The sequence below is a fragment of the Panthera onca genome, chromosome A1 (genome assembly GCF_046562875.1).
Source record: "Panthera onca isolate mPanOnc1 chromosome A1, mPanOnc1 haplotype 2, whole genome shotgun sequence".
NCBI lineage: Eukaryota > Metazoa > Chordata > Mammalia > Carnivora > Felidae > Panthera > Panthera onca.
Genome location: NC_138339.1, coordinates 86,005,094 through 86,032,962, shown reverse-complemented (window position 1 = coordinate 86,032,962; position 27,869 = coordinate 86,005,094). Strand labels below are relative to the sequence as shown.

At 39.5% G+C, this 27,869-nt stretch overlaps 1 protein-coding gene across 2 annotated transcripts in view; it reads left to right on the top strand.

Annotated features, from left to right (window-relative positions):
* Window positions 1–27,869, top strand: part of ADGRV1 (adhesion G protein-coupled receptor V1) — a 565,435-nt gene that overhangs the window by 461,395 nt on the left and 76,171 nt on the right. For both annotated transcript variants that reach the window (XM_078448177.2, XM_078448183.2), the window contains one exon: window positions 3,757–3,914. In XM_078448177.2, the coding sequence (XP_078304303.2) occupies window positions 3,757–3,914 (158 nt within the window). The remainder of the gene's footprint in view (window positions 1–3,756; window positions 3,915–27,869) is intronic.

Below are 27,869 nucleotides of genomic sequence, written 5' to 3'. Positions count from 1 at the left end.
CAGGCTCTGAGTTGTCTGCACAGAGCCCAATGCAGGGCTCGAACCCACGAATTGCGAGAGCTGAAGTCGGATGCTTAACTGACTGAGCCACCCAGCTGCCCCCATCTTAGGCACTTTGCATTATATGTCAGAAGCTTTATTCTATAGCACTAGAAATCCCTTTATGATAGTACTGATTAGAAAATTAGAGTAGTACCTATTAGCATTAAAGGTAATGAGAAAAGGTAAATGAGAATTTTAAAGAAGGTATTCTTTCACTAAAAGTAATTTGAAAATGTGGAATGACATAGCTCGTTCCACCTACTTCCGTGGACAGGGTCACAGAAGTGTGGAGTCCCTGACTGCTGTCTGCACTAGTGGCTTACCTTTTTAGCCCTATCTCCTTTGCAAGTGTCTCATTTGATAGCATTATAGAAGAGTTGTCTGGTTCCCTAGACCCAAAGAAAGGTGATATGTGCATAAGGCAGATTGTTGGGGAAAGACCGACATGGAGTCACAGCTACACAGAAGTGGGCACAGGCAGGGCCGTGCAGTCCAGCAGTGCTGAAGTAGCCAAGAAGGCAGGAAGTGCTGCGACAGGACTAGGCATGCTGTGGAGCCAAAGCCCTCCTCATCAATGATCTGGCCCCATTTTGCCCATGCGGAAGACAAACTTAGGGCGCTCTCAGCAGCCCAGCACTCATGAGAGGCCATGATTTGTGTGCCTCTGAAGAATATGGAGCAATTGGGTCACTTCAGCATTGGCTAATTTTCCTGCCCCCTTTTCTGAAAGAACAGGCCAGCTTGGCCAAGGCATCATACAAGCAGGGAGAATTGCAAAGGAGATTTTTAAGAGCTGTGGTGCATAGAGAATTCCCTTCTCTTCCCAAGAGCCACTGCAGACTTGCCTAGTTTCTTATAACTTCGTAGGGGTCCACTCTGCCTCTTTTAACCAGGATAGTGTGCCATTCTTTGGGGTTCTGGTTTCAAAGGTTGTCTTCTAAAGGAAAGGCGAGTTTTTCAGAAGGCCCTTCAAGTAGAGATGTGACAACCAAATGTGGTCAGCCGCTGGGAAATGCAGATGTTGAAGAGTCAAACCTATGCTATAGCACTTGGTGCAAAATGTTTATTACTGCTCGAGCAGCTCACAGTAGCTTCAGTAACCCCATTTTACAGACTGAAGTTGAATTATGATGACATTTTTCAAGGTAGAGCGAAAGCTGTGAAGTCTGTATGAGTTCCTTTGTCAGTATCTGTATTTGTCTAAACAACTTTAGGCTGGTCTCTGGCAGTGAATCCATAATTCAGATGAAAACAATTGTTTAAAGCCAATGTATGCAAAATGAGTAGCCAACATGACTACTATTTTTAGTGCAGAAATATATTCAAGATCAAAGCCATTGGTGTTTGCCTGTTTTATTCAATCATACGCCTTTTACCTGGAAGACACAGGTCTTGTGGCATAAAGATGAGTGTGCAGGGAATGATTCAGGCTTTGCGTGTCCAAATTAAATTCTAAAAGCCAGGATATTCATCATTCTGACATCTCTTTGCAGATGCAGAATGTGTATTGAAATATCTCTTGAAATGTGTCTTGTTTACTTAAGGAATACATTTACCAGATCATGTTAATTAGAAATAATACCTGAGTAAGGTCTTTAATAATGTATCTCTTTTTAAATATAAAATGGAGGCACTATTTTTCCCAGTTGCAAGAATGGCTGTTTCTCCTGATTTCCTATACTTTAGATTTTGAGGTGTCTTTCTGACTAAGTTTATGTTTTTTTCAGAGTTTTGAGTTTTCTTGAGAATCTATTATTTTTGGCTGTATGTAATCTAGGTTTGTAGATATTATGTATTAAAAATGGAGAAGTCAGAAAAAGATATTTGAAATGAGACACTCCATAGTATTAAGATTTCTTATAATTGAAAGTATTATAGTATTATTTTTTTTATTTTTTAAAGGTTTATTTATTTTTGAGACAGAGAGCACAAGCAGGGGAGGGGCAGAGAGAGAGGGGGACAGAAGATCTGAAATGGGCTTTCACTAACAGCAGTGAGCCCAATGCAGGGCTCAAACCCACAAATTGGGAGATAACGACCTGAGCCGAAGTGGGACACTCAACCAACTAAGCCACCCAGAAGCCCCAGTATTATGTTGTAACAGGTATGTTCTTCATAATACCTCAAAAGCACAGTTTTAGATATTGAGAACATATTTTTAGCAGTCCTCCATTTTGACACTTTTTTGTGAAAGATTTGATGTAAAGAGCAAGAGGATTTTATGACCAATGAGTAAAAATTTCCAGTTAAAGCGATGCCTGAGTGGCTCAATTGGTTGAGTATCTGACTTCTGCTGTCAGTGCAGAGCCTGCTTTGGATCCTCTGTCCCCCTCTCTCTCTGCCCCTCCCCCACTTGCTCTGTCTCTCTCAAAATAATTACACTTAAAAAAAATTTCCAGGTACATCTCAGAAACCATTTCCCATGGAATTTCAATGTTACAAAATAAGTAGTGAAAGCTTACCTTGGACCTCATTGATCTAAGTAAACTCTAGAATCATAAATACAATTGTGTAGTAGAACTTCTAAGTGGAAAGTTGTCATCATTTTCAAGAGAATTAATGGCTCTTGGAGGTATGTATAACTTAGAAATGACAAAACTGTCATTCACTCAAAAAACAAGATTGTAGAAATGACAGAATGAACCCTAGGAATCCTCAAACTTGCGTTTATTTATTTTTTTTAACGTTTATTTATTTTTGAGACAGAGCATGAATGGGGGAGGGGCAGAGAGAGAGGGAAACACAGAATCGAAAGCAGGCTCCAGGCTCCGAGCCATCAGCCCAGAGCCCGACGCAGGGCTCGAACTCACAGACTGCGAGATCGTGACCTGAGTTGAAGTCAGACGCTTAACCGACTGAGCCACCCAGGTGCCCCAAACTTGTGTTTAAATAATGCCTCCTTGGGGCGCCTGGTTGGCTTGGTCGGTTGGGCATCCCACTTCGGCTCAGGTCATGATCTCAGGGTACGTGGGTTCGAGCCCCGCGTCGGGCTCTGTGCTGACAGCTCGGAGCCTGGAGCCTGTTTCAAATTCTGTGTCTCCCTCTCTCTCTGCTCCTCCCCTGTTCATGCTCTGTCTCTCTCTGTCTCAAAAATAAATAAACGTTAAAAAAAAAAAATTTAAATAATGCCTCCTTGGGGTGCCTGGGTGGCTCAGTTGATTGGGCCACCGACTTCATTCAGCTCAGGTCATGATCTTGCAGCCTGTGAGTCCAAGCCCCGCGTTGGGCTCTGTGCTGACAGCTCAGAGCCTGGAGACTATTTTGGATACTGTGTCTCCCTCTTTCTCTGCCCTTCCCCCACTTGCACTATGTCTCTCAAAAATAAATACATTTAAAATTTTTTAAAAACGAAACCAAAAAAACAATGCCTTCTTTTATGAGGTCCTCAATAAGACCTTGGTCTCCATAGGCCAATAAGACAGAGCTAGAAAAGTGAATGTGAGTTTCTCAAATTTGTTTTGCCATAACCTTTGTTGAAGTTTTCTGAGCACCTCAGGATATGCGTATTCCACAGAACCTACTTTGTGAAGCAGTGGGCTGGATTTAATCGGGTAGCCTGTACTCAAACCAAGCTTCAATTTGGCAAATCAAAAATTTGCTTTTGCCAACATTTAGATACAAAGAGCTAGTATAAAGTGATGATGTAACCCATTCTGAATTTAGAAACGTGTTTATTGAAGTTGTCTGAGTTGTCTTGTCTCTTCTGTCCTCCAGGTGTTTCATCCCAAACATCTATGCGGCTCTCTTCACTGGGGCTCTTGTTCCTTTAACGTGCCTTGTGGTAGTGTTTGTGGTGTTCATCCATGCCTACCAGGTGAAGCCACAGTGGAAAGCATATGACGACATCTTCAGAGGAAGAACAAATGCTGCAGGTTTGAAAGGAACCCTTTTCCCTTTTTGTACTTTTGAGATGGGAACTTTTTAACGGTGGGAAAATGTCACTGAATAATGTTTACCAAAAAAAAAAAAAAAAAAAATGGAGAAAAGTTAGACTCAGCTTCTAGCACCGAAGCCATAGGTTAAGCTATGGCTCTCCAGTTTCACCTGCTTCTTGGCACTTCCTGACATGTCTCTTTCTTTAGGGTGCCATAGGTTTTATCTCTGGTTCCAGTTTTGTCCTTAAGATACTCGTGTTCAAGGGGCTCCTGAGTGACTGTCGGCTAAGTGTCCGACTTCAGCTCAGGTCATGATCTCATGGTTCGTGGGTTTGAGCCCTACATCAAGCTCTGTGCTGACAGCTTAGAGCCTGGAGCCTGCTCCAGATTCTGTGTCTTCCTCTCTCTGCCCCACCCACTTGTGTACTCTCTCCCTCTCAGTCTCAAAAATACATGTATAAATGTAAAAAAAAAAAAGTTTAAAAAAAGATACTTATGTTCCAGGAGCATTTGGGTGGCTCAGTCAGTTAAGGGACCAACTCTTGGTTTCAGCTCTGGTCATGATCTCACAGCTTGTGAGATCAACGCCCGCGTTGGGCTCTGTGCTGGCAACATGGAACCTGCTAGGGATTCTCTCTCTCCCACTCTTTCTGTTCCTCCCCTGCTTGTGCTCTCTTTCTCTCTCCCTCTCTCAAAATAAATAAACATTTTTAAATTTTTTTTAAAAAGATACTTATGTTCAAGTCAATGCCTCACAGCCTTGGGAACTGCTTCCCCGGGCTTTCTTCAAGCCAAGCAAGAACAGCCTGTGTTCAACCTGTGAAATCTATTCATTTCTTTCAGCTTCTGAGCCTTCTTCACAGACAGCCCTCCCTAATGCTCATGAGTGCTGTATTTTGCTTGTGGGGTTTTGATTGTGCTGACAGATGTTTAAAAACATATGTGATGGGATAGCTTCGTAACTGGCTACACATGTCTGGTTACTTAAGAGCGCAAGTCTTTCCAGCGCAAGTTGGCTTTCACTGCAGCTCATTTTTTCCCTTTGAATCATACTTAACACAGGTTTTTATGACCTGATTCTTTTTTGTTGTTGTTGTTGTTAGATTAGAGTCTCTTAGGAATTTTCTTAACTAGGAACAGTAACCATACACCTTCATAGAGAAAATTCTCTCTAAATTGGTGTCAGTGATGGGGATATTAGAGAGAATCTTGTGATCTGGGGATGGGGGAACCCTCTTAGGCCAATGAAAAAGTCTCCTCTTTTCTGAATTTTTACAGATCTAAAGCCAAATGAGTAAGAGGAATTCTTCACATTTTAAGTGCTTTCCAAGGTTTAAGCAAGTTACCATATACAAAGTCCCTTGAATAGTATCTAATACATTATTATCAGCTCAACAGAAATTGTCACAGGATGAGAAAAGGAGACCCTCTAATGTATGAAGAGACTTCTAGTTCCTGAAATGGATGAGGGAACACATGAAAAGATTTCCTCATGATATAAAGAGAAGGAACTTCTTGATGTTAGTTTGTGAGGTAGTTTGTAGGGTAGCTGTTTCTAGCCAGCTCTTGTCTCCCCTTTCCCATTTAGCATGCAGTCATTGTGTGGGCTGAAATTTTATATAACATTATGATTAATCTTAACTTTTTAATAGAAGAAGTAATATTCAATGTAGAAATCCTACTTTTTCATGGGGCATAGGATTTATCCAGAAACTGTGCTTTTTTTCAACTTGGGATTCATTTTAGTAAAATTAATATTCTCTTCAGAACAGAAAGTTTGTTTTCTTTTCCCAAATGATAAGATTTGTTTTGTTTTCTATATGATATAAAAGTGCTAGTGTTTGCATGTTTTCAACAGTGATAACATAAGGGCCTAACCTAATGAGTTAATTCTTTTTCATGGCTAACTGCCTTTTGGACATGATCCATCATGGATACAGTAGATAATAATACTCCAATTATCTGAAAAACATAGCCCTCAAGCATTAAACATAATGCTAAAAGCTTCAGCATACTTGTTTCTCAACTAGGGAAACCTCTCGTGCAATGAAATATTAATAGAAGCATTGTTCTGTTGTAGCTTTTCAAATAAAAATACTATTATAATTCTAATTCCCCTATTCCCATGTCAATTCAGTCTAATAGTCATTATTTCACACTTGGACTCTTACAGTATTTTCCTGACTGGCCACTAGTTGTAGTCTTTTTCTTCCCTATCTCGTCTTCTCAGATGTGTATATTTCAGAACTGTAAAGTAGGTTCCCTGACTCCAGCATTACAGTCACTTGTTGTTCTCTCTCGTTGCCTGAGAGAAGTCCAGTCTCTTTAGCCTACAATACAGGAGTTCCTATAGTCCACGCACCAGGCCATCTTTTCATCCCCAAGTTGCTTAATATTTATCCTGCCTTCTGACCATCCCATGTATTTTCTCCTTCCTAAAATTACCTGATACTGTCATCTTTGGTCATGTAAGGAGACCTCTGCTCTGCACTCTTCATCAATAGCTGACAAAACTCATGTGTGTAGTAAGTAATATGAGAAAATGTGGATGAGAGAGAGGTGGAAGACATTTATTATCCTCCCATAATCTTCATTAGCTCCCTAAAACTGTCCAAAATAAACCCATCATTTCAGTAAAAATAGTATGCTAGATAAGCACAAGTGAATTCCCCTAGACCCTCCCTTCCAAGAAGGTACTACTAAGTTTGAGGTGCCTGGGTGGCATAATCGGTTAAGCATCTGACTTCCGCTCAGGTCATGATCTCAACAGTTCGTGATTTCATAGTTCACAGTTCGTGACATTGCAGAGCCTTCTTGGGATCCTTTCTCCCCCTCTCTCTCTGCCCCTCCCCCACACACTCTGTCATTCTCTCTCTTTCTCTCTCTCAAAAATGAATAAACTTAAAAAAATTTTTTTCTAAAAGTTCCCAACATGTGACCTCTTCTCCGAAGCCTTTGCAGTTGCCTCTTCACAGAACCACATCAAATAAGAATTGCTCATTTCCCTATCTCTGCCTTTAAAGCTCGTTGTCCCCATAGCCATTATAGCACTTATCTTAGAATGAGATGGTGACTTCTTTTGGTGTGTGTGGTTGATTTCCTTAATAAATGATGAATTCCTGGAGAGCAAGGACCATTTATTATTCATCTCTATCTGTATCAGTACAGTCTTGTAAATTGCTTGTAGATAGCAGGAGCATAGTTAATATTTGTTGACTAAATGAATAAATTAATAATCATAAATGTACCATAAAATCTTTTAGGTATGGATCTTTAAGCTAAATATAGCATTAAAAAGAAGAGGAATCTGTTATATAATCAAAAGTAAAAATTAAAGGATTTACCTCATTGATCTCATTGTAGGTATCCCTTTGAAAGTTATTATCACTGGGACTGTAATTTTTTTCTTGACTTCTGTGATTCCCTAAAATATGCATTCAGCTTTGACTGCTGGTATGATCTTTTATATTTTACTTGCAATGTACTGTACCACCTCCATTTGAATACGTTCCACTTAATTCAAATTCAAAATTTCTAGAAGAAAAAGAAAATGCCTTCTCAACCAAGGAGCATTTGATACTGTTTGAATCTTTTGGCTAAAATTCCTTTGCATTGACCCGAAGAGTGTCCAGTCAGGATGGCACTGTAAATTCATTTATTGCCCTCTGCCCTACTCCATAGAAGCCCTCACCTGGGACGTACAGACAGGATATAACAAGAGAAAATATTTTTTACAGGGACATGTCTTTGGGTCAGAAATAGAACAGGAACACAAAGTAGTAAACTGGGCTGAAGCCATGGACCCAAGGTTTTCTGGGTCCACAAGCCAGTGGATGTGGGAGTATCTCCACTGATGGGGGAGTGAATTAGGAGCTAAAATATTTCACCCAAGGCAGGTAGACTGGAGCAGTAGCACTTGCATGAAACACCTGCCACAGTAGCTTGGGCTTTGGGTTACAGGAATTTGGGAGGCCAAGGAGAAGGCAGACAAAGCATGTGATCTAGTACCTGGCCCAGTTTTCCAGAGTTTACAGACTATATTGCTATCATATCCACATGTCACTATAGGGGCTGGAGGCCCAAGACACAAAACTAGTTCCCCTTGGATAGGAGAGCTGAGTGGAGGCAACCATAAAATCATTAGAAAAACACAGACAGACAAAGAGAGTAAGCAAAGGAACAAATGTTTTCTACTCAAGATTAGCTGAAGTATAAATGTTTCAGACATTGGAAAAAAACCAACAGATAGCCTTTAAAATCAGCAATCAAAAAGATGAATTTAAGCCAGAAAAGAAGTTTACATATAGAATAAACTATAAATAAGTTTGATAAGTAAATTAGGATCCCTGAAAATATAGAGCAGGAATCATCAAACTGTGGCCCTGCTGGCCACTCACTTTTCCCCATTTCATCTATTCTCTAGTAGCTTCATGGAGATCTAATTTACCTGCAAAAGTTCATCTGTTTAAATTTACATTTCAGTGGTCTTTAGTGTATTTATATAGTTGTGTAACTATCACCATAATCTAATTTTAGAACATTTTCATCACCTCAAAAAGAAACCCCGTATCCATTAGCAGGCATTCCTCTTTCTACACTTCCCTGAGCCCTACCTTCTATCTCTAGAAATGTGTCTGTTCTGGACACTTCCTGTAACTGGGTCATAGAAGATGTGGTCTTTTGTGTCTAGCATCCTTCATTAGCATCATGGTTTCAAAGTTCATATATGTTATAGCATGTAGCACCGCTTAGTTTTTTGGTTGTTTTGTTTTGGTTTGGTTTTTTGACAAATAATATGCCAGTGTATAGATACACCACATTTTCATCTTCCATTCATCAGTTGATGGACATTTGGGTTGTTTTCACCTTTGGGCTATTAAGAACGCTGCTGTGGACATTCATATACAAGTTTTTATATTAACATAGGTTTTCATTCCTCATGGGTATATACCTAGAAGTAGAACTGCTGGGTCATATGGCAGCTCTGTTTCACATTTTGAAGAACTGCCAAAGTATTTGCCGAAGTGGAGGTGCCTGGGTAGCTCAGTCTCTTAAGCATCCAACTCTTGATTTTGGCTCAGGTCATGATCCCATGGTTCATGGGATCGAGCCCCTCAGGCTCTGCACCGACCCTGTAGAGCCTGCTTGAGCTTCTCTCTCTCTGCCCCCCCCCCCCCCCACACTCACACATGTGCGTATGCATGCGTGCATGTGCCCTCTCTTTCTCTCTCTCTTCAAAAATAAATAAACATTTAAATAAATAAACAATTTTCCAAAATGGCTACAGTGACCTGTTTTTTAAGTAAATTTTGTTTGGAACTGAGCCACACCCATTTGTTTGCATAGATCCTATGCTGCTCTCACAATGCAGAGTTGAGTATATGTTGCTGCAACGGAGACCGTGTGGCCTACAAACCCTAACATATTTAATATCTGACCATTTACAGAAAAAGTTGAACAGCTGACCCCTGATATAAAGAAACATATATCCACTAAAAACATTTAAACATGAAAAACAAAAATAGATATAAACAATATAAAAATAGGCAAATATGAAAATGAAATAATTTCAGAAATCTTGGCAATGAAAAATATGCTCTTTGAAATATTGAAATATCTTGACATTTGAGGTAAACCTAGATGAGTAACAGAGAAGAGGAATGAATTAGCATCTGATGGTAGGATTGAGGAATTCACCGAGGTCATGTGCAAAAAAGAGAAAATATGAAAACTAAGCTAAGAGGTATGAGAACACCTCACAAAAGACAAGAATATAGGGAATGGAGAAAAAGAAGATTTGAAGAGATAATGCTTGAGACTTTTTCAGAATTGAAAAAAATGAACACAATTACACATAAGGTAAACACATTGTAAAAAGCAGGGCGGGGGGAGGTGAGAGAATGCTGAGAAGTCTAGTATATTAGCAAAATATAAAGTACATTTTGAAAGCTCCCATGTCTGTATTTTTGAAAAACTGGAGAATGAGCACCTTTTCTTCGCTCCTCATATTCGGTACTGTTATGAGCAGCACCAGCCCCACACAGGAGTTCAGATGCCACCTTGCAAACACATGCCACTAAGCTCGCTGCAAACCTGAGCTCTAAAAGCAGCACACAAGCTCTTCTCTGCTTCTCTCTGAGAAACCTGCACTTTTTACACCCCATGTACACTAATGCCTGAGGAGGAAGGCAGTTCTAATTAGTCTGAAGCATATCCAGCTTGGTTCTGCAATTCCAAGCATCTACAAAAGCAGCCTTTTTTCCCGAAGCACCTCTGATCTGATGGTTTATAGTTTAGGTATATTTTGCCTTGCGTTCTTTAACTGGATGAGCATTTATAGATATATTAGATAGCAGCATGAGAAATGTATTTTCAAGTAGTGAATCAAGAGTTGAAATCACTTTTAACAATGAGTAAGATGCATTATGAGAAGGAAAGGTCAATTTGTAGTTTCCTTACAGCCAAGCTGGGTTTTGTGTTCAAGTAAATGTGATGGCTGTGATTATTTACTTACTGTAGAGTTTTAGGTTTGGTAAACAGATGTGATAAGTTAACTCCAGCATCAGACCTCTTTGACTACCTAAAGAGTTGGCAGCAGTCGGTTTTTTAGGCCTGGAGTCTTCTATATTCTATAGAACTGTTCTCCAAACTAATCACTCTTATGCAGATTAGATGTATCGGACAACTGGAGCAGGTTTAGGTCAATCTACTGCATTTGGTTATGATTACTAAGGATCAGTCCCTTTACACTTTGTGTTCTGAGTGCGTTTTTTGCTCCTGATAGCCCTTTATTTCAGAGTGCAGATAAACTCAAGGAAATCTAAAGGAAAGAGGAACAGAGAAGGAGTTGCCAGTGAATACAATACACTTTGTGCTGTAGTCTCCCAAAAACGGCTACAGTCCATCCCTTCCCTTTCTGAGTGTGGTCTGGGGCAGTGCTTACAGCTTGGCATTTTGTGGCCCTTTTGCTGCCAGACCGCTGTGAACCAAATTTTCGAAGGTCAGTGGCTCCTAATGAGAATCACTGGCCCTCTCCTCCTCCCTTTAGTGGGGTGAGTGTGCAGTGAGAATGAGTCAGGAAAAAGGTATGTTCCCTGAACTAAATTTCAATGTCTGAAACAGCGTTTTAAACAAAGCCTATAATTTTAGGGTTTGGTTTTGATCTCTGGCAGTGATAAGCTTGTCTCTCCTTTTAGGCTCATTAGAATTTACTGGTTCTTTCTGAATCATCATCCAATTCCAATGTGAAGAATGATTCATGGATCAGGGAAGGAAAATTAATTTGAATAAAAAGAGGAAGTAGGTGGTTACAAATCCCTTTCTTATAAAAATCCCACGTATGTTTCAATATGTTACATAAAGGTGGCTTGATCCAGCTACCTGTGGATAGCATAAATCTGATGTGTGTGGCATCTCTGGAACTATAATGACTACTTCTCTACTTGGGAGCATATTTGAGGATGAATGCTTCAATTTTTTTTTTTCTGAAACTCCATTTCCTCATACTTAGGGTGAACAACAGTAGTAAAATAAATAAAGATTCCATTGCAATTATGAAAATCATTGAAAAGTTGTTATAATGAATATAATATATAATAGTATATATCATATCAATATATAATAATTAGTTAATATATACTATTCATTACATTAATATATAAATTATTATTAATATATAATTGGTTGTTATTACTATATGATATAATTAATGTATCATCCCATACACCCTAAAGTTGAGTGATTTTCTTTTCTCTCTGGACATTTTGAAAATTCCAAAAGGAGTTTCAAGAAACCCAATGAAATCCAAAGGAAAAAGAAGAAAAGGAAAGAGCTCCTGGTAAATGCAATACACTGTGTATGGTATTCTCCAGAGATGGCCGCCATCAGTTATTTCCCTCCCTTTGCATATGTGCTACTCTTCACATAAAGCAGTAGAGCCTTTCCCCTCCCTTTAAATCTGGACTGGCTTTGGACTTGCTTGGACTAGTATAATATGATGGCAGTGAGGCCGTCCCATAATGGGCCTAGCCTTTAAGAAGACTAGCACTTTCAGCTTCCTTCCTCTTGGAAGTCAGCCACCAGAAGTCCAATTACTCTGAGACCACCATGGCGTTAGGAACCCCAAGCTAGTCTTGCGGAGCAGCCATGTGAATAGACATGCTTGGCAAGTTGTTTCAGGCATCCCGGCTCTGATTCCAGACATGTAAGTGAAGATGCCTTCTTGTAGTTTCCAGCCTGAGGAGACACCACACAGAGCAGAAAAACTGCCCAGCCCAGATTGTAGGACTGTGAGAAATAATGAACTGTTTTAAGCCACTAGATTTTGTAGTGGTTTATCACGGAGGAATCAATAGCTGAAACACTCGGGTTCTGGTATCCTTATTATCCTCACATCAGAATTCTAAGTATGTCACTGTCACTTCAAATTTTATTGCTTGCAGAAACATACATGGTTTATAAATGTGAAAAAAATATATATATATATATATTTTTTTTTTCCTAAAGCAAAATTAAGGCTTCCACTAAAGCAAAGTAAAAATAGTCTTACCTAGTGACAGTATGTGCTTAAATAAGATCCAGAATGACCAATATAACAGGTTTCACACATCCTTGGCAGTAAGCTGTTTGTCTGCAGTCTACTCCCAGGTCCAGTGCTGAAAAGAAAATAAAAAAACAGTTCCTGGGGACCTAAGGGAAACCCCAGAGCGTCTCACTACACAGGAAACAGCTCTTCCATTTGAGCTAGAAAAAGCTTTGTGAGCACAGTTCATTCTTCCCACATTTGCCAGTAGTGGTAGGGAAAATCCAAAAGATTAAAGAAACATTGTGGATGCTCCTTCTCTGTGTAGTTTATATCTATGACCTCAGTCTTCAAGGATTCAAATTAGAAATCTTTGAATCTGAAAGATGATGTGTAGTCACTGAATGTTTTCTGCAGGCTTTGATAATGCTTTTAAAAAACTAGAACAATAACATCAGGAGTTAGTTTCCTAAGGCTTAGGATATCCGCATAAAAAGTAAGAAATAAAGGGCTCCCTGGGTAGCTTAGTCGGTTAAGCATCTGACACTTGATTTCAGCTCAGGTCGTGATCTCATGGTCATGATTTCATGGTCATGAGATCGAGCCCCACATGGGTCTCCCCACTGGGTGTGGAGCCTGCTTAAAATCCCCTCTGCCTCTTTCTCACCACACAGGCTCTCTCTCTTAGATAGATAGATAGATAGATAGATAGATAGATAGATAGATAGATAGATAGATAGATAAAGATTTAAAAGTAAAAAAATAAAATGATAGAGTTGAGAGCTTAAATTTCTGTTTGAACTCTTGATTTACACATGTAACCAAAGGAGAAAATGGACTGATGATTTGTAGCAGAGCTGGGTCTTTCTAGAAGTCAAGTTTTCTTAATATCTTTATCTCAGTGAACTGCCCTTTACCTAGTCTCCTTGAATACTAGGAGGATAAGGGCAGTTCTCTACTGAGGCTATTTCAGTATCAAACTGTTCAATTTGCATATGTTTTCTAGGTGGAAGAGAGCAGTGAGCAGAGATAAGATAAGGTTGGAAGAACAGTAAGAGCTGACCTACATATAAGTAGCAGGTATGAATTATGCCCTGGTGATCATAATCATCCTCAGCACCAGTGCCAATTAAAGCTCACCATGCTAGACACTGAGCTAAGCATTTTGTATATATTATCTCAATTTTTACAAGAATCCTATGAAGCAGGTATTCTTATTCTTGCAATCAGACAAGGAAATGAGAAGCTTAGAAAACTGTCCAAGTTATAAAGCTCTTAAATTGTGCAGTTGCGATTAGAACTCTCAAGGTCTCCAGAGATGCCGTTACTGCTAATGCTAGCATTTCACCCCTTCCCATTTTGGTATCAAAAGTTTCATTGTAGGGCACCTGGCTGGCTCAGTCAGTGGAGAATGCAACTCTCGATCTCAGGGTTGTAAATTCAAGCCCCACATTGGATGTAGAGATTACCTAAAAATAAAATCTTTAGGAAAAAAAAAGTTTCATTGAGAGGTACCTGTCTGGCTCAATGAGTAGAGCATACGACTCTTGATCTTGGGGTCTGTGCTCAAGCCACACGTTGGGTGCAGAGATTACTTTAAAAAATGTTTCATTGAGGGGCACCTGGGTGGCTCAGTCAGTTAAGCGTCTGACTTCGGCTCAGGTCATGATCTCATGGTTCGTGGGTTCAAGCCCTGTGTCGGGCCCTGTGCTGACAGCTCAGAGCCCGGAGCCTGCTTCAGATTGTGTCTCTATCTCTCTCTTCCCTTCCCTCACTGGTGTTCTGTCTCTGTCTCTCTCTCTCTCTCTCAAAAATAAATATTTAAAAAATGTTTTTAATGTTCCATTGAGAAAAACATGTAAACATTAAATTAAACCTAGAAAACACAAGCCCATAAAATTATTAGACTCCATTCCCCGGAACGACTTTGAAGTGATCTGGTCTGGCAGATTGTTCCTTCAATTTCTAATTTCCAAGAAACACTGCTCCCTTTTTTTTTTAATTTTGAGAGAGAGAGAAAGATCATGAGAGCAGAGGAGAGGAGCAGAGGGAGAGAGAGAGAGAATCTTAAATAGACGCTATACTTAGCTCATCGTGGAGCCTGATACAGGGCTTCATCCCGTGATTCTGGGATCATGACCTGAGCCAAAATCAAAAGTCAGACGCTCACCTGACTGAGCCACCCAGGTGCCCCCATATAAAGTCGTTAGTGTACTCTCTGAAACATATTAAGCATTCAATATATGTTGGTATTTTTATTACCATAACAACTCTTTCAATATGTAATTAATATGGAATACAGTTGGATATGTAACTCCTTTGTCCTACATGTTTTTTTAAATGTCTTTCAAATATGCCTCCTTTTTTTTTCTTCATGGTTATGCCTGGTGTATTAGCTCAGGCTGCCATAACAAAATATCATAGACTATGTGGCTTAACCAAGAGAAATTTATTCCTCATGGTTCTAGAGGCTGAAAAGTCCCACAGTCTGGGTGCTGGCCAATTCTGCTCCTAATGAAAGCCCTCTGCCTGGCTTACCATGGCGATCTTTTTGCTGTGTCTTCACATGAAGAAAGAGAGTTAGTTCATCTCCCAAGCACACTAACCCCATCACAAAAGTTCTACCCTCATGACTTAATTACCCCCTCAAAGTCCTCATCTCCAAATACCATTACATTGAGGGTTAGGGCTTCAACATACAACTTTTGGAGGGACATAATTTAGTCCATAGTACCTGGGTTATATCCCTCATCATCTTTTACTTAGACAATTGCAACTGTTTTGAGACTGATATTCTTAATTCTTATCTGTCCCCGTTCTGCACTGAACAATCTAAAAAGTGAAAATTGATCACATCATTTAAATCATCCAATAGCAATTTTTAGACTATAGGATAAAAGGAAAATTCCAGAGGCGCCCAGGTGGCTCATTGGGTTAAACTTTTGACTCGGTTTCGCTCACATCATGGTCTCACAGTTTGTGAGTTCGAGCCCCACATTGGGCTCTGCACTGACAACATGGAGCCTTCCTGGGATTCTCTCTCCCTCTCTCTCTGTCCCTCCCCCTCCCCCAATCATGCTCTCTCTCCCTCTCTCAAAATAAATAAACTTTCAAAATATTTTTTAAAAAAGGGAAAATTCCACTACTTCTCCGCAAAAACTCTTGATTTACTCCAGCCATACTTCACTAGTGCTGTTGCCTAAAAGTGATGTGATTCCTGGTAAATCCGGACTTAACACGACTGAATTCACTGTCACTTGCTGAGTTCATCAGTTTTGGTGACCAAGGAAGGTCACTTGCTGAGTTCATCAGTTTTGGTGATCAAGGAAGAGAGGGAATTGCATCGAAATGAATTTCCCTCTGGATGCACATCATGAACAGGCTGGGTATCGCTGGAAGATATGGTCAGTGTGGTATTCATATGGTCAGTGTCTAAGAATGTCACAGTGGCATTGTTGCTTAGATGCATTGCATACTCTTTGACCTTCAGTGTGGTTGGCATCTCTTACTGACAAACCCATAGCATTGCCATGCCTCAGTTTGACCCAGAGAATCAGTGAAACTTTCCCAATTGTTTATAATTTTTATACATAGGCTAAATGAGTTTCCCATATATTTCCTTGGCAGTTTTTCTCCAAATAAATAAAAAGTTACATTTTAATTTTCCTGGCACACTTCTCTTTTTAAAGGACTTCCCCCTCTCCTCAAATCCTTCTTTATTTATCCTGGAAAAATTACCAATGACGCATTTCTTTCTTCTCCTTTGAAAGCTACATAAAACAGTTATTCATGTTTATTGCTTTGATCTAACAGCACATTCTTTTTTTTTTTTTTTAATGGATGACTGAAGTCTTCCATTTAACTGTTGGCTGATGAAAATACAATTTCTTATTTTTTTTTAATGTGTCTCTCTCAAATTTGTATTCAGACAGTTGCCAAAAACATATATAAAACTCTACTAGAGAATATAAAAATCAGTTTTCAAGGCTGTTTGATCTTGGATTATTTATGGCATCGAGAACATTATATTCCCCATTGACCTGCTCTATGAGCCACCTCAGTCAGTGTTAACGTGGTGATCCTGTAATACACCTGAGTCTCTCTAGTCGGCCAAATCCCAAATTCTTAACTGTAAATTCCATTCTTGATTTGCAGCTTTTTCTATGTATTGTTTATTGCCATTCTCATTATTTAGAAAAAGTTCCAATTTATTATTCCATATCTACATAGGTCTTTAAAATACATATGGTTACAGGATCCCACATTAATCAACTGGTATGATATTAAAGAGGAGATCCAGAAATAAAGGAAAATAGGGCTGATAAAATTAGGGAAATACGAAGTAGGGATGGGTAATCTGGGGAATTCAACTGCATTGTAAACTTCTTTTAAAATGTATAGTTGGTGGAGTGCCTGGCTGGCTCAGTTGGTTAAGCATTTGACTTGATTTTGGCTCAGGTCATGATTTCACAGTTTGTGGGATCGAGCCCCATGTTAGGCTGTGCGCTGACAGTGCTGAGCCTGCTTGGGATTCTCTTGCTTCTTCTGTCTTTGCTCCTCCCCCATTCACATTCCACACGCTCTCTCTCTTTCTCTCTCTCTCTCAAAATAAATAAACTTTAAAAAAGAAGGTATAATTGGCACAATGTCTGTGATCATAATGCTGTACTTAATAGTTTGCATATTATAAAACCCAGGAAGTTGAAAATGGCATCTTTATAAGTGGTTTCTTTTCAGAAAAGTACCCCATTACCATATCAAAAGAGAAGTTTGGGTTTCATTGGGCCAGAAAGCAGTAATAAACTCGGTCTCATCCTTTCACACAAGTACTTTTTCAGTTACCTTACCATAAAAGATCACTTTCCTTACAACCAGTTACAAGAGGCCACTCCTTCCAATTTACTAGGATGTCAAATATATTTTTGCTCTTATGTAAGGTTACTATGTCCCTGGGTAACACATTTTCCTATGTTTAAATTTTTTTTTTTTTTTTTTTTTTTTTTACCATTTATTTATTTTTGAGACAGAGAGAGACAGAGCATGAATGGGGGAGGGTCAGAGAGAGAGGGAGACACAGAATCCGAAACAGGCTCCAGGCTCTGAGCTGTCAGCACAGAGCCCGATGTGGGGCTTGAACTCAAGAGATCATGACCTGAGCTGAAGTCGGACGCTTAACCGACTGTGCCACCCAGGCGCCCCCCTATGTTTAAATCTATGCTTTTTGCTTAGCCTTCCTTTTCCTTTTCATGGTGCTGTGGTTGCCATCCCTCATGATAGCCTCCTTTCCTAGTCCACAATCTCCCTTTCCACCTCTGAACACAACTTCTGTCTCTCTCTCCCAGTTCTTTGCTCCTACTTGTTCTTCATTCTCACTGTGACCTCCCTTCCCTCAACCTTGTGATAGGACAGTCCCAAGAATTTTTTCACTGGCACTTTTGATTTCCTCACCAATTTGGCTCCCTCCTTGAGCAATTTTGCCCATCACTGGTCCAGTCTATGCCACACACTTGTCTCCTTGTTATTAACCAATTAGTGCTACTCTGCAGTGGAAACGAGTTTATTGTAAGTAACCTTAACTGAGCCACCTCTGCATCTCAAAAATCATTTGGATTATCTTTCATTGATCTTTAAGTAATCTTTGAAACAGATTTCACTGCCTCTAAGTTTTGTGCTTAATATCTTCTACTCTCACTCTCTGCAAGGTATGAACAGAGCGTGATGCTGTCTCACTAACCTGTCCTTATTTTTATCTGATCATTTATCTTTGTTGCCTCCCTTCTTTGCCACTTTCCTCCCATTTTAGGTAACTCATTTTCACCAAAGCTAACCTTCTGGATTGTGTCCTTTATCTGTTTTTCCTTTTCTTAGAACTTGCTTCATTAAATTTTCCACAATTGCCTTACCTCTTAAGTATCTCCCTCTCCTCTGGGTCTCTCCTCTCCATCTAAAAACATGCATCACTTTTCACTGACTTAAAAGAGCTTAGGGGTGTCTGGGTGGCCCAGTCTGTTATGAAGCATCTAACTCTTGGTTTGGGATCAGGTAATGATGTCACAGTTTGTGAGTTCAAGCCCCACATCAGGCTGTGTGCTGGCAGCATGGAACCTGCTTGGGATTCTCTCTACCCCTCCCCTCAGTTCTGTCTCTTAAATAAATAAATAAATAAATAAATAAATAAATAAATAAAAGAGGTTACCCACAATGCCTTATCACATTACTTCCCTGACTCTCTCCTTCACCAACCAGTTTCTTGAAGAATACTACTGCCTGTACTCCTCACCTTCTGTTCACTGCTAAGCCTTGAGAGTACATTGCTTATTCTCTTTCATTCATCACCTATATAACTTTGGATACCAGGTCTACTGACCTCTCTCCTCTTGTCCTTATCCTTACACTCTTCCACATAAATCAGTACTGATAACCACAACTTAACTGAATATAGTTCATCTCCCTTGGTTTTTATGATACTCTCTTCTTTTTTTCCTGCGAAATCCCAGGCCATGCGTCATTCTTCTTGAGATTCACAACTATGGAGTATAAATGGTTTCTAGGGATTGCTTTTGCCTTTTTCATTATCATAGTGGTAATTTTCAAATCTGTCAGCTTGAGCCCAACTTCTCTTCCCAACTTCTTCCCTGTCTTCTCTCTGAGAATAATATCTTGTCCTCAGGAAGTACAAAAATTGTCATCAGCTTTGTTTTTCTGCCTTCCCCAACTGCTCTGATCTCTATGTTATTCTTTCTTCTTCCTTTTCTTCTTCCTTTTAATCCTTTTCTTATTTTCCTAACTGAAGCCTGTATAATTTCTTTTAACTCCACAGTCATAGACTTTTAGGTCAATAGGTGTCAAATATGACCAATTATCAAAATTAGACTTTCAGAGGGGTGCCTGGGTGGCTCAGTCAGATAAGCGACCAACTTCGGCTCGGGTCACGATCTCACAGCTTGTGAGTTTGAGCCCTGCGTCGAGCTCTGTGCTGACAGCTCATAGCCTGGACTCTGCTTTGGATTCTGTGTCTCCCTCTCTGTCTGCCCTTACCCCCTCACATGCTGTCTCTCTCTCTCTCTCTCTCAAAAATAAATAAACATTTTAAAAAAATAAGTTAAAAAAAATTAGACTTTCAGAGGGACACCTGGCGGGCTTAGTCGGTAGAGCCTGCTACTGTTGAGCCCAGGGTTATGAGTTCAAGCCCCACGTTGGGTGCAGAGCCTAGTTTAAAAAAAAAGTCAGATTTTCAAAAATTATGCTTTAATGAGTCTCCCTGCAGACATACGGAATTAGAATCTTCAGGAAAGTCCTAATATCTGCATAATTTTGAAGTTTCTCATTGGTTTGTGATTTGGGGGTATGACTAGATTCTATTTCGGTAACATTTTTGTGTCCTCTCCTTTGTGGTGGCCTCTCCTCTGCCGTTCCCTTGCCTCAGGCCTTCATTATCTCCCCCTTTGACCACAGCAGTAGTTGCCTAACCGGTGTCCTTGCCTGAAGCAGTCTCTCCGCCAATCTATTTACTTTCCTTTGAGATTAAGCTTTGTTTTGATAAGGCCACACCTCTTTCTCAGAAATTTTAAATGGCTTTCATTTCCTATAAAATAATTCTGTATTGCTAACCTAGCCCTCAAGATGCCTTCACCATGTAGTGCTACAAACATTCTCCTCATTAAGCACCTTCTTTGACCTTTAATTCCAACCGGAAAGACTAATTTACACTAATTTATGCACTTGCCTCTTTCGTCTCTCTTTTGGCTGTTCCCAGTACGTTAATCTCAACACTTACGTGCTGAAATAGAGCTCATCTTCAAGGCCCACCTGAAATTCCTTCCCCTTCTCAATACTATCAGTGGGAGTTAACTGCTGCCTTCCCTGGGTTTTTTTGTAACTCGGTCTCTCTCTTCTAATACTTATCCTCTACCTTTTAGTGTAGGGTGTGTGTGTGTGTGTGTGTGTGTGGGTGTGTGGGTGTGTGGGTGTGTGTGTGCTATTTGAAGGAATATGCATATGTAATTCATCCTCTTATCTGTCACATTTTATCTAATATATTTTTGATGCTTGCTAAAACATATTTCTTGAATAACAAGCAATAGCCAAAATGTACATAACGCTGTTCAAAGTGTTATGCATTTCAACCATTTAATTCTCCCTAGATACACAAGACGTTATTTGGCAGATACTAATATGATTGTCACTTTACTGATGAGGAACTTGTGTCCCAGAGCAGTGAAGTGACTTACCAAGGTCACACAACTGGTAAATGGCCTTCAAGTAGTCTGACTCCGGAGTCCTTGCTCCTATAGCTGCAGTTCTGCCTTTTTTGTGAATAAATCCCACCCAGTCAAACTCAGTGCATGCTTTTTTTTAAAAAAAAGTGTAATTTGCCAAGGGCCCATATCCAAAACAGATCTTTTTCTTTTAATGGAATTTGACAGAAGCAAATTGTAAAATTTATTATAAATAACCTTCAGGAAAGTAAATGATGTGATTTATAATTAGGATGCACCAACTTACAGAAAGAAGTAGATATTGGATTGGAGGAAAGGCTGAGGTTGTTGAAGAACAATTTGAAGCCCTATTGCACAGTTCTATAAAGATAGTGTAAATCAGTGTTGTAAGTTAACAAGTCATTGAAATGAACAATTTTTGATCCTTACACTCATTTAATTATACAATTTCTAAGAAGTGTGGTGGTTTCCTCTCTCCTGAGAAAGGAGAGGGAAATTCCAGAGTATTTGCAAATAAACACTCATTCTGTGGTTATATTAAAGCTGCTTTATCAACCAGGAAAAAAAATTTGTTTTTTTACAAACGCGTTTCACAAAATTGCACCTGGTTAAAAAAAAAAAAGTAACAAATGGATAGAAACAAACACAAACTGTAGCAGGACCTGTCTAGTAAAGACAGAATCGAATAGTAAAAATGGCTCCTTTTGGGGACTTGGGAAGCACAGTGGCCAAAAAAACTGTATGGCTGCTCTTTCGTTAGTCTTATCTACTAATGCCAAAACCATGGTACCTAGAGTTAAATAAAATTCCAATGCTCTCACTCTTTTTTTGCCCCTAAGGAAGGGAGATTTAATTTTAAAAAATTTTATTTGAGTATATTTGACACACAATGTTACATTAGTTTCAGGTGTAGGACATAGTGATTCAGTTTCTCTACACATTATGCTTTGCTCACCACAAACTTAGCTACTATCTGTCACCATGCAAGTCTATAAGTATCATTGATTACACTCCCTATGCAGTAACTTTTATTCCTATGACTTATTCATCCAGAAACTGAAAGCCTCTACCTCCCACTCCCCTTCTTCCATTTTGCCCATCTTCCTACCCACCTCCCCTCTGGCATCCATCAGTTTGTTCGCAGGTTTAATAGATCTGTATCTGCTTTTTGTTTGTCTGTTTATTCATTTGTTTGGTTGTTTAGATTCCATATGTAAGTTAAATCATACATCTTTCTCAGTCTGATTTAATTTCACTTAGCATGCTACCCTCTAGGCACATCTGTGTTGTTGTAGATGGCAAGATCTCATCCTTTTTATGGCTGTTTAATATTCCTGTGTGTGTGTGTGTGTGTGTGTGTGTACCTCCCACATCTTCTTTATCCAGTGCTCTTACTCTTAAAAAAAAAAAAAAAATGTGGAAACATAATTTTGAGCCTAGGACAAAATTTGCTACTAATATCAGATACCCATGAATCAGTCTAACCATTAACAATTTGAATTCCCAATGAAAGAGGAGAAAAAGAGAAAAAAGGTTGGAATTAAGATCTCACAGATTTTAAGCTGTCCATATGACATTCCAAATATGTAATACACATATGACAAATATACAAAGAAATTTTAATGGTATATCATTGGGTACAAATCACTTTGGTCACTAATATAGAAACATTATCCGTATTGATGTTACTGTCGTCTTGGACAGCCTCCTTCTCTGTAAATGATACACATGGCATCCAATCTGGATATTGCCTTTCTTTCTTAAACACAATGGTTCCTCTTATTTTCTCTGTAAGGGCTTGGTCCAAGGTTGTTAGTAAGAATAAGCAATAAGATATTAGTTTACTTCCACATGGATAAAATTCCTGGCCACACCTGTGGGTACTGTGCCATTGCTTACATGAACAATGATAAGCCTGTGTATAACACAGATATTATACCACTTTATGGTCTGTTATTATTGTGTATACCTGCAAACAGCTCTGTATGTGGGTTTTGTGTTAGTTTTCTCTACTTACAGATATTATTTAACAACAGAGCGTAAGTAATATCCTCAAAGCTTTTGTGAAATACATTACATCATTTTGAAGATGAGACAATGCCCTAGGGCACCTGGGTGGCTCAATAGGTTAAGCGTCCCTTTTTGACTCAGGTCATGAACTCACTGTTTGTGAGTTGGAGCCCTGTGTCAGGGTTTTTGCTGTCCACACAGAGCCCACTTCAGATCCTCTGCCTCACTCTCTCTCTGCGCCGCCCCCCCACCAGAATAAATAAACACATTAAAAAAAAAAAAAAGACCAGACAATGCCCTGATAATCTGATAGCCATAGGAAGAAGAGATGCAATTAATCACATTGACAGAGAAGATCCAAAGGATTTAGCTCAAGTAGACTTTTTAGAATAGTGACATGGCAAGCGAAATAAAAATAAAGTAAAATTTTAAATTCGTGTTACAGTTTTGCAATGTGATAGCTAGAGAACCAAATTAAAGGAAATAAGTGTGAGGTCAGCTGGCATTTATCCAGATTGAGGGTCTACCAGAAAACAATTCTGGAACTGACATATTTAACACACTGTAAAAATATTTTCTTGCACACATCTTTAGTATTAATTTTTATGAGACATCGTGTCAGAATTGACTCAAGACTTCAGTGTTGAATGTGAGCCTGTTAACTCTTAATGACTACTGTGTGGTGTCCTATCAAACCATCTGTAAAATATAACTGGTTATTCATGGCCAAATACATAGTAACCTAATTTCCAAAAATTATGAGGCCATATAGTAAGATTCAAAATATAGATGTAAGCAGGTTGAAAGACACATTGTATATTTTCATAGTATTATAGAAGCTAAATGTGTTGGAAATTGCTGTTAGGTGTCTGAGCATGCCTGGGGATGAGTGTTTTGAACTCTTTAATGGCTGAGTAACTGGTAGTGTAGTTAGTAAACTAGGTTAAGCCAGTCTTCAGTTGTTAGTTGGCTGGCTTCGTGTTTGTTCTAGACCTCCTAAAAACTTCTGTCATAATGTCATTGTGTGAAATGTTTATGAAGTGTGTTAAAAATCACTATGTTGGCTGTGAACCCAAGTGATAATTCTCCCCATAGTTCCAAGACATCTTCCTCACAAGAAGAAAACAGACCATTTAACCTTTTCCTTAAGTATCACAGACCTATTTGACACCCCGCCCCCCCCCGGAGGATATTATCTGGCAACTTTGAAGTACATGGTTCAAATGGAATTACTCTAATAACAGTTTGTGCAAGGTCCATGTGGGTATGTCTCATCTAACTTGATTATTCTCCTTAGATTCAAAATTATAGTCTGCAAATTGAAAATTATATATAGCTTTTGCAAGGCGAGACCATAATTCTAGGCTTGTACTATTTTTTTTTCATTCCCAATAAATCACACTCAAAGTAGGCCTGACACTGGACTGTCCTTTAGCATCCAGGGCAGCCCTAAGTCAGCTGGTGACAAAGGACCGTTATTTAGGTTCTCGGAGACCTTGAGACTCCTCTGAAAACCTGTTCACATTCCTCCTCTCTGCCTCTGGAAAATACACTCTAGACCAATATTGATTAACTCTCTTCTCTGCCTACAGATCCATTTTTTCACCTGTACAGATCCTTCCAAATTAGGCTTGCTTTCTTCCCCTATCAGTTAAGGGTCCAGGTAAATCCGTGTCCAAAGGTGGTATGTGTAGGCTCCCACTATTAGTTGTGTTTGCTGTACCCATTGTCTAAGATGTCCTGCAGGCTACTTAAATTACCTTCTAGAGTTGAAGTTTATTCTTGTGAATCACAATACCTTCTTGAGACTCATTGCCATCAGTTTTAAGTGGGATTGGGTGGGTTAGACTAGAATAGAAAAGGGAGAGGGAAGAGAATAGAAGACACTGAGAGGTCCATTTTAAATAGGCTGGTAAGGGGGCGCCTGGGTGGCTCATTCGATTAAGTGTCTGACTCTTGATTTTGGCTCAGGTTGTGGTCTCACAGTTGTGAGTTGGAGCCCGCATCAGGCTCAGGGCTCACAGCACAGAGCTTCATATCCTCTCTCTCTCTCTCTCTCTCTCTCTCTCTCTCTCTCTCTCTCTATCTGCCCCTCCCCCACTCACACTTGCTCTCTCTTTGTCTCTCTCTCTCTGTCTCAAAAATAAATAATTGTTAAAAAAATTTTAAATAGGCTTGGCAGGGGAGCACCTGGATGGCTCTGTTGGTTAAGCATCCAACCTTGTCTCAGGCCAAGATCTCATGCTTTGTGAGTTCAAGCTCCACATCAGGCTTCCTGCTGTCAGCTCAGAGCCTGCTTTGGATCCTTTGTCCCTGTCTCTCTCTCTGCCCCTCCCCTGCTCACTTGCTCTCTCTCTCTTTCTCAAAAATAGATAAATAAACATTTAACAAATAAATAAATAGGCTGCTCAGGAAGTTTTCAGTAACAGTTTGGATGTGGTGGAAATTATAGTCTACACTCTGACAGCAACCCTCCTCCAAGTGTGATCTTCAGATTATGTCAGGTAAACAGAAGGGTTCTTTTTTTTTTTTTTTTTAGTTAACTTATTTATTTTGAGGGTTGAGGAGGGACAGAGAGAGAATCCCAAGCAGGCTCTGTGCTGTCAGCACAAACATGGGGCTCGACCCACGCACCGTGAGATTGTGACCTGAGCCAAAATCAAGAGTCAGATGCTCTCGGGCTCTGTGCTGACAGCTGAGAGCCTGGAGCCTGCTTGGGATTCTGTGTCTCGCTGTCTCTCTGCCCCTTCCCCTCTCACACTCTGTCTCCCAAAAATAAATAAAACGTTAAAAAAGAAAAGTTAAGGAGTCAGATGCTCAAGCAGCTGAGCCACCCAGGTGCCTCCAGAAGGGTTCTGTAGCCAAATAGTTTTGGGAAATTCAGGTACAAAAAAAGCTCAACGTGTTTTTTTATTACCTGATTTTTGGGCTCTTCAAATAGGTAAGAAGGGGCTATGTATAGCCATGCACTATTTGCCTAACTTGACTAAAGTCATAATGGTCATGAGAATAAGGATGATAGTGGGTAAGGCTTACTGAGCTTGTGCTTTGTGCCAGGTTTTGTGCCAAGCGCTTTAACGTGGATGGTTCCCCCCCACACGTCCCATGTGGTGCAGCACATGAGGGGAAATGAGGCATGGGGTCAATCTATGTGAATGGTTGTACTAGTACCAGGAAGGAAGAGAAAGTCTGAGAGGAAGGAGAATCTCCAGACCTGGAATTATAGAGCTCAAGGGACATGGAGGTGCACATTTGGAAATTGCTGTCCCTAAAGTGCTCATTGAAAGAAAGTGACTGTGGAGATTATGAATTTAGAAAGGATGCCTAAGAGGGGCACCTGGGTGGCTCAGTTGGTTAAGCATCCGACTTCGGCTCAGGTCATGATCCCGCAGTCCGTGAGTTCTAGCCCCGCGTCGGGCTCTGTGCTGACAGCTCAGAGCCTGGAGCCTGCTTCCGATTCTGTGTCTCCCTCTCTCTGACCCTCCCCCGTTCATGCTCTGTCTCTCTCTGTCTCAAAAATAAATAAACATTAAAAAAGTAAAAAAAAAAAGAAAGAAAGGATGCCTAAGAAAAGTGAAGAACCTGGCATATAGCGGAGAGCAGAGATGTGCAAAGTCTAGCCTGCTGCAACAAACATTTAAGAGCTCTTAAAAACCCCTTTAGAGAACAGGAAAACCAAGTCCTGTGGCTCCTGTCTCCAGATTCTGTTGTAAGTGTTTGTAGATTCATGATCTGTTCTACCCACAGTATCCTAATGCTGACTTGGCAGTTCTGTGAACTGTGTGTCCTGTTGTATTCTTCCAGGACTTTTGGTTTATTTGCTGAGAACACTGGTAGGTGACTGTGCATTGTGGGGTTAGTGTTGTCCCTTGTTAAGAAAGCTTAAGAACACAATTAATATGTTCTCACCAATAAATGGGTCAGATCAATGAAATTTCTCTGCCTCCAAGTATCTGCTAATTTCAGAATAAAAGGCCCATAATTTAGAAATAAGGCCTTTCTATACCTTGTTTTCAATTACCTTTTTTTCTCATTTAAAAATAATACATGCCTGTTGTTGGAAATAGCCCCATAAATATCTTAAATCTACACATTATTTCACAGCTGCATTCCTTGTTTTACATTGATGAGTTTGTTTTAGTAGCACATCCAAATTGTTAGAATCAGAAGGTCAGTGAGGTAAAATTAAAACAAGTACTTTAGAAGATTGTAAACACAGAATAAATTTCAGCCTCATGTAAATGAGGTGTGATTTCCATAATAAAGCCATTATTGTTGTCACTGGTGCATAGCAATAAAGCCAAGGCTGCAATTACAAAGAGAAGAGATAATACAGCACCATACTTTCTTTAAAAATGGCAATTAAATTCATTGAAATCATATTTTCCACTAAAACATAAAGAGATTTTATGTATTCTCAATGGAATCTACAAAATCCCATAAGTAGACTTTCTTAATGATGGTAAGTACTAAATGACATATCCACTTGCTGATTTTTTTTTTCCTTTCCACAAGTAATTTCTTTCACTAAAACCTTTTCAGACTACTTCGTTTTTCACATTAATGACTCCGTGCTAATTTAAGTATTTAAATCAAGTACTTTGAGGATTTGATTCTTTTTTTTCCCTCCCTGTCATCGAACTTCATCTTCACACCAGCCTATCTTTTTTAGCATGACCTTAACGAAAAATTGTAGTAAAATATACATAACACAAAATTTACCATTTTAACCATTTTTAAGCGTACAATTCAGTGGCAAAAAGTACGTTCACAATGTTGTGCAACCATCACCACTATCCATTTCCAGAAGTTTTTCATCAACTCAAACATGAACTCTGTACCCGATAAACAGAATTTCCTATTCCCCATTTTTCTCAGTCCCTGGTGACCTCTATTCTACTTTCTGTCTAGAGGAATTTGCCTACTCCAGGCACCTCATGTAAATGGAATCCTACAATATTTGTCTGGCTTATTCTAATCAACATAATGTTTTCAACATTCATCCACATTGCAGCACATGTCAGAATTTCATTCCTTTTTAAGACTGAGTAATATTCCATCGTATGTATATACAATAGCAACCATTTTCACTGCCAACAAAATCACCACATAACTAATAGGCAATAAAGCAATTTGGCCGTAAAAGATAAAAGTCATGAAAAATAAAAGAGGGCATTCATGAAGAAGAACATGATGAAATAT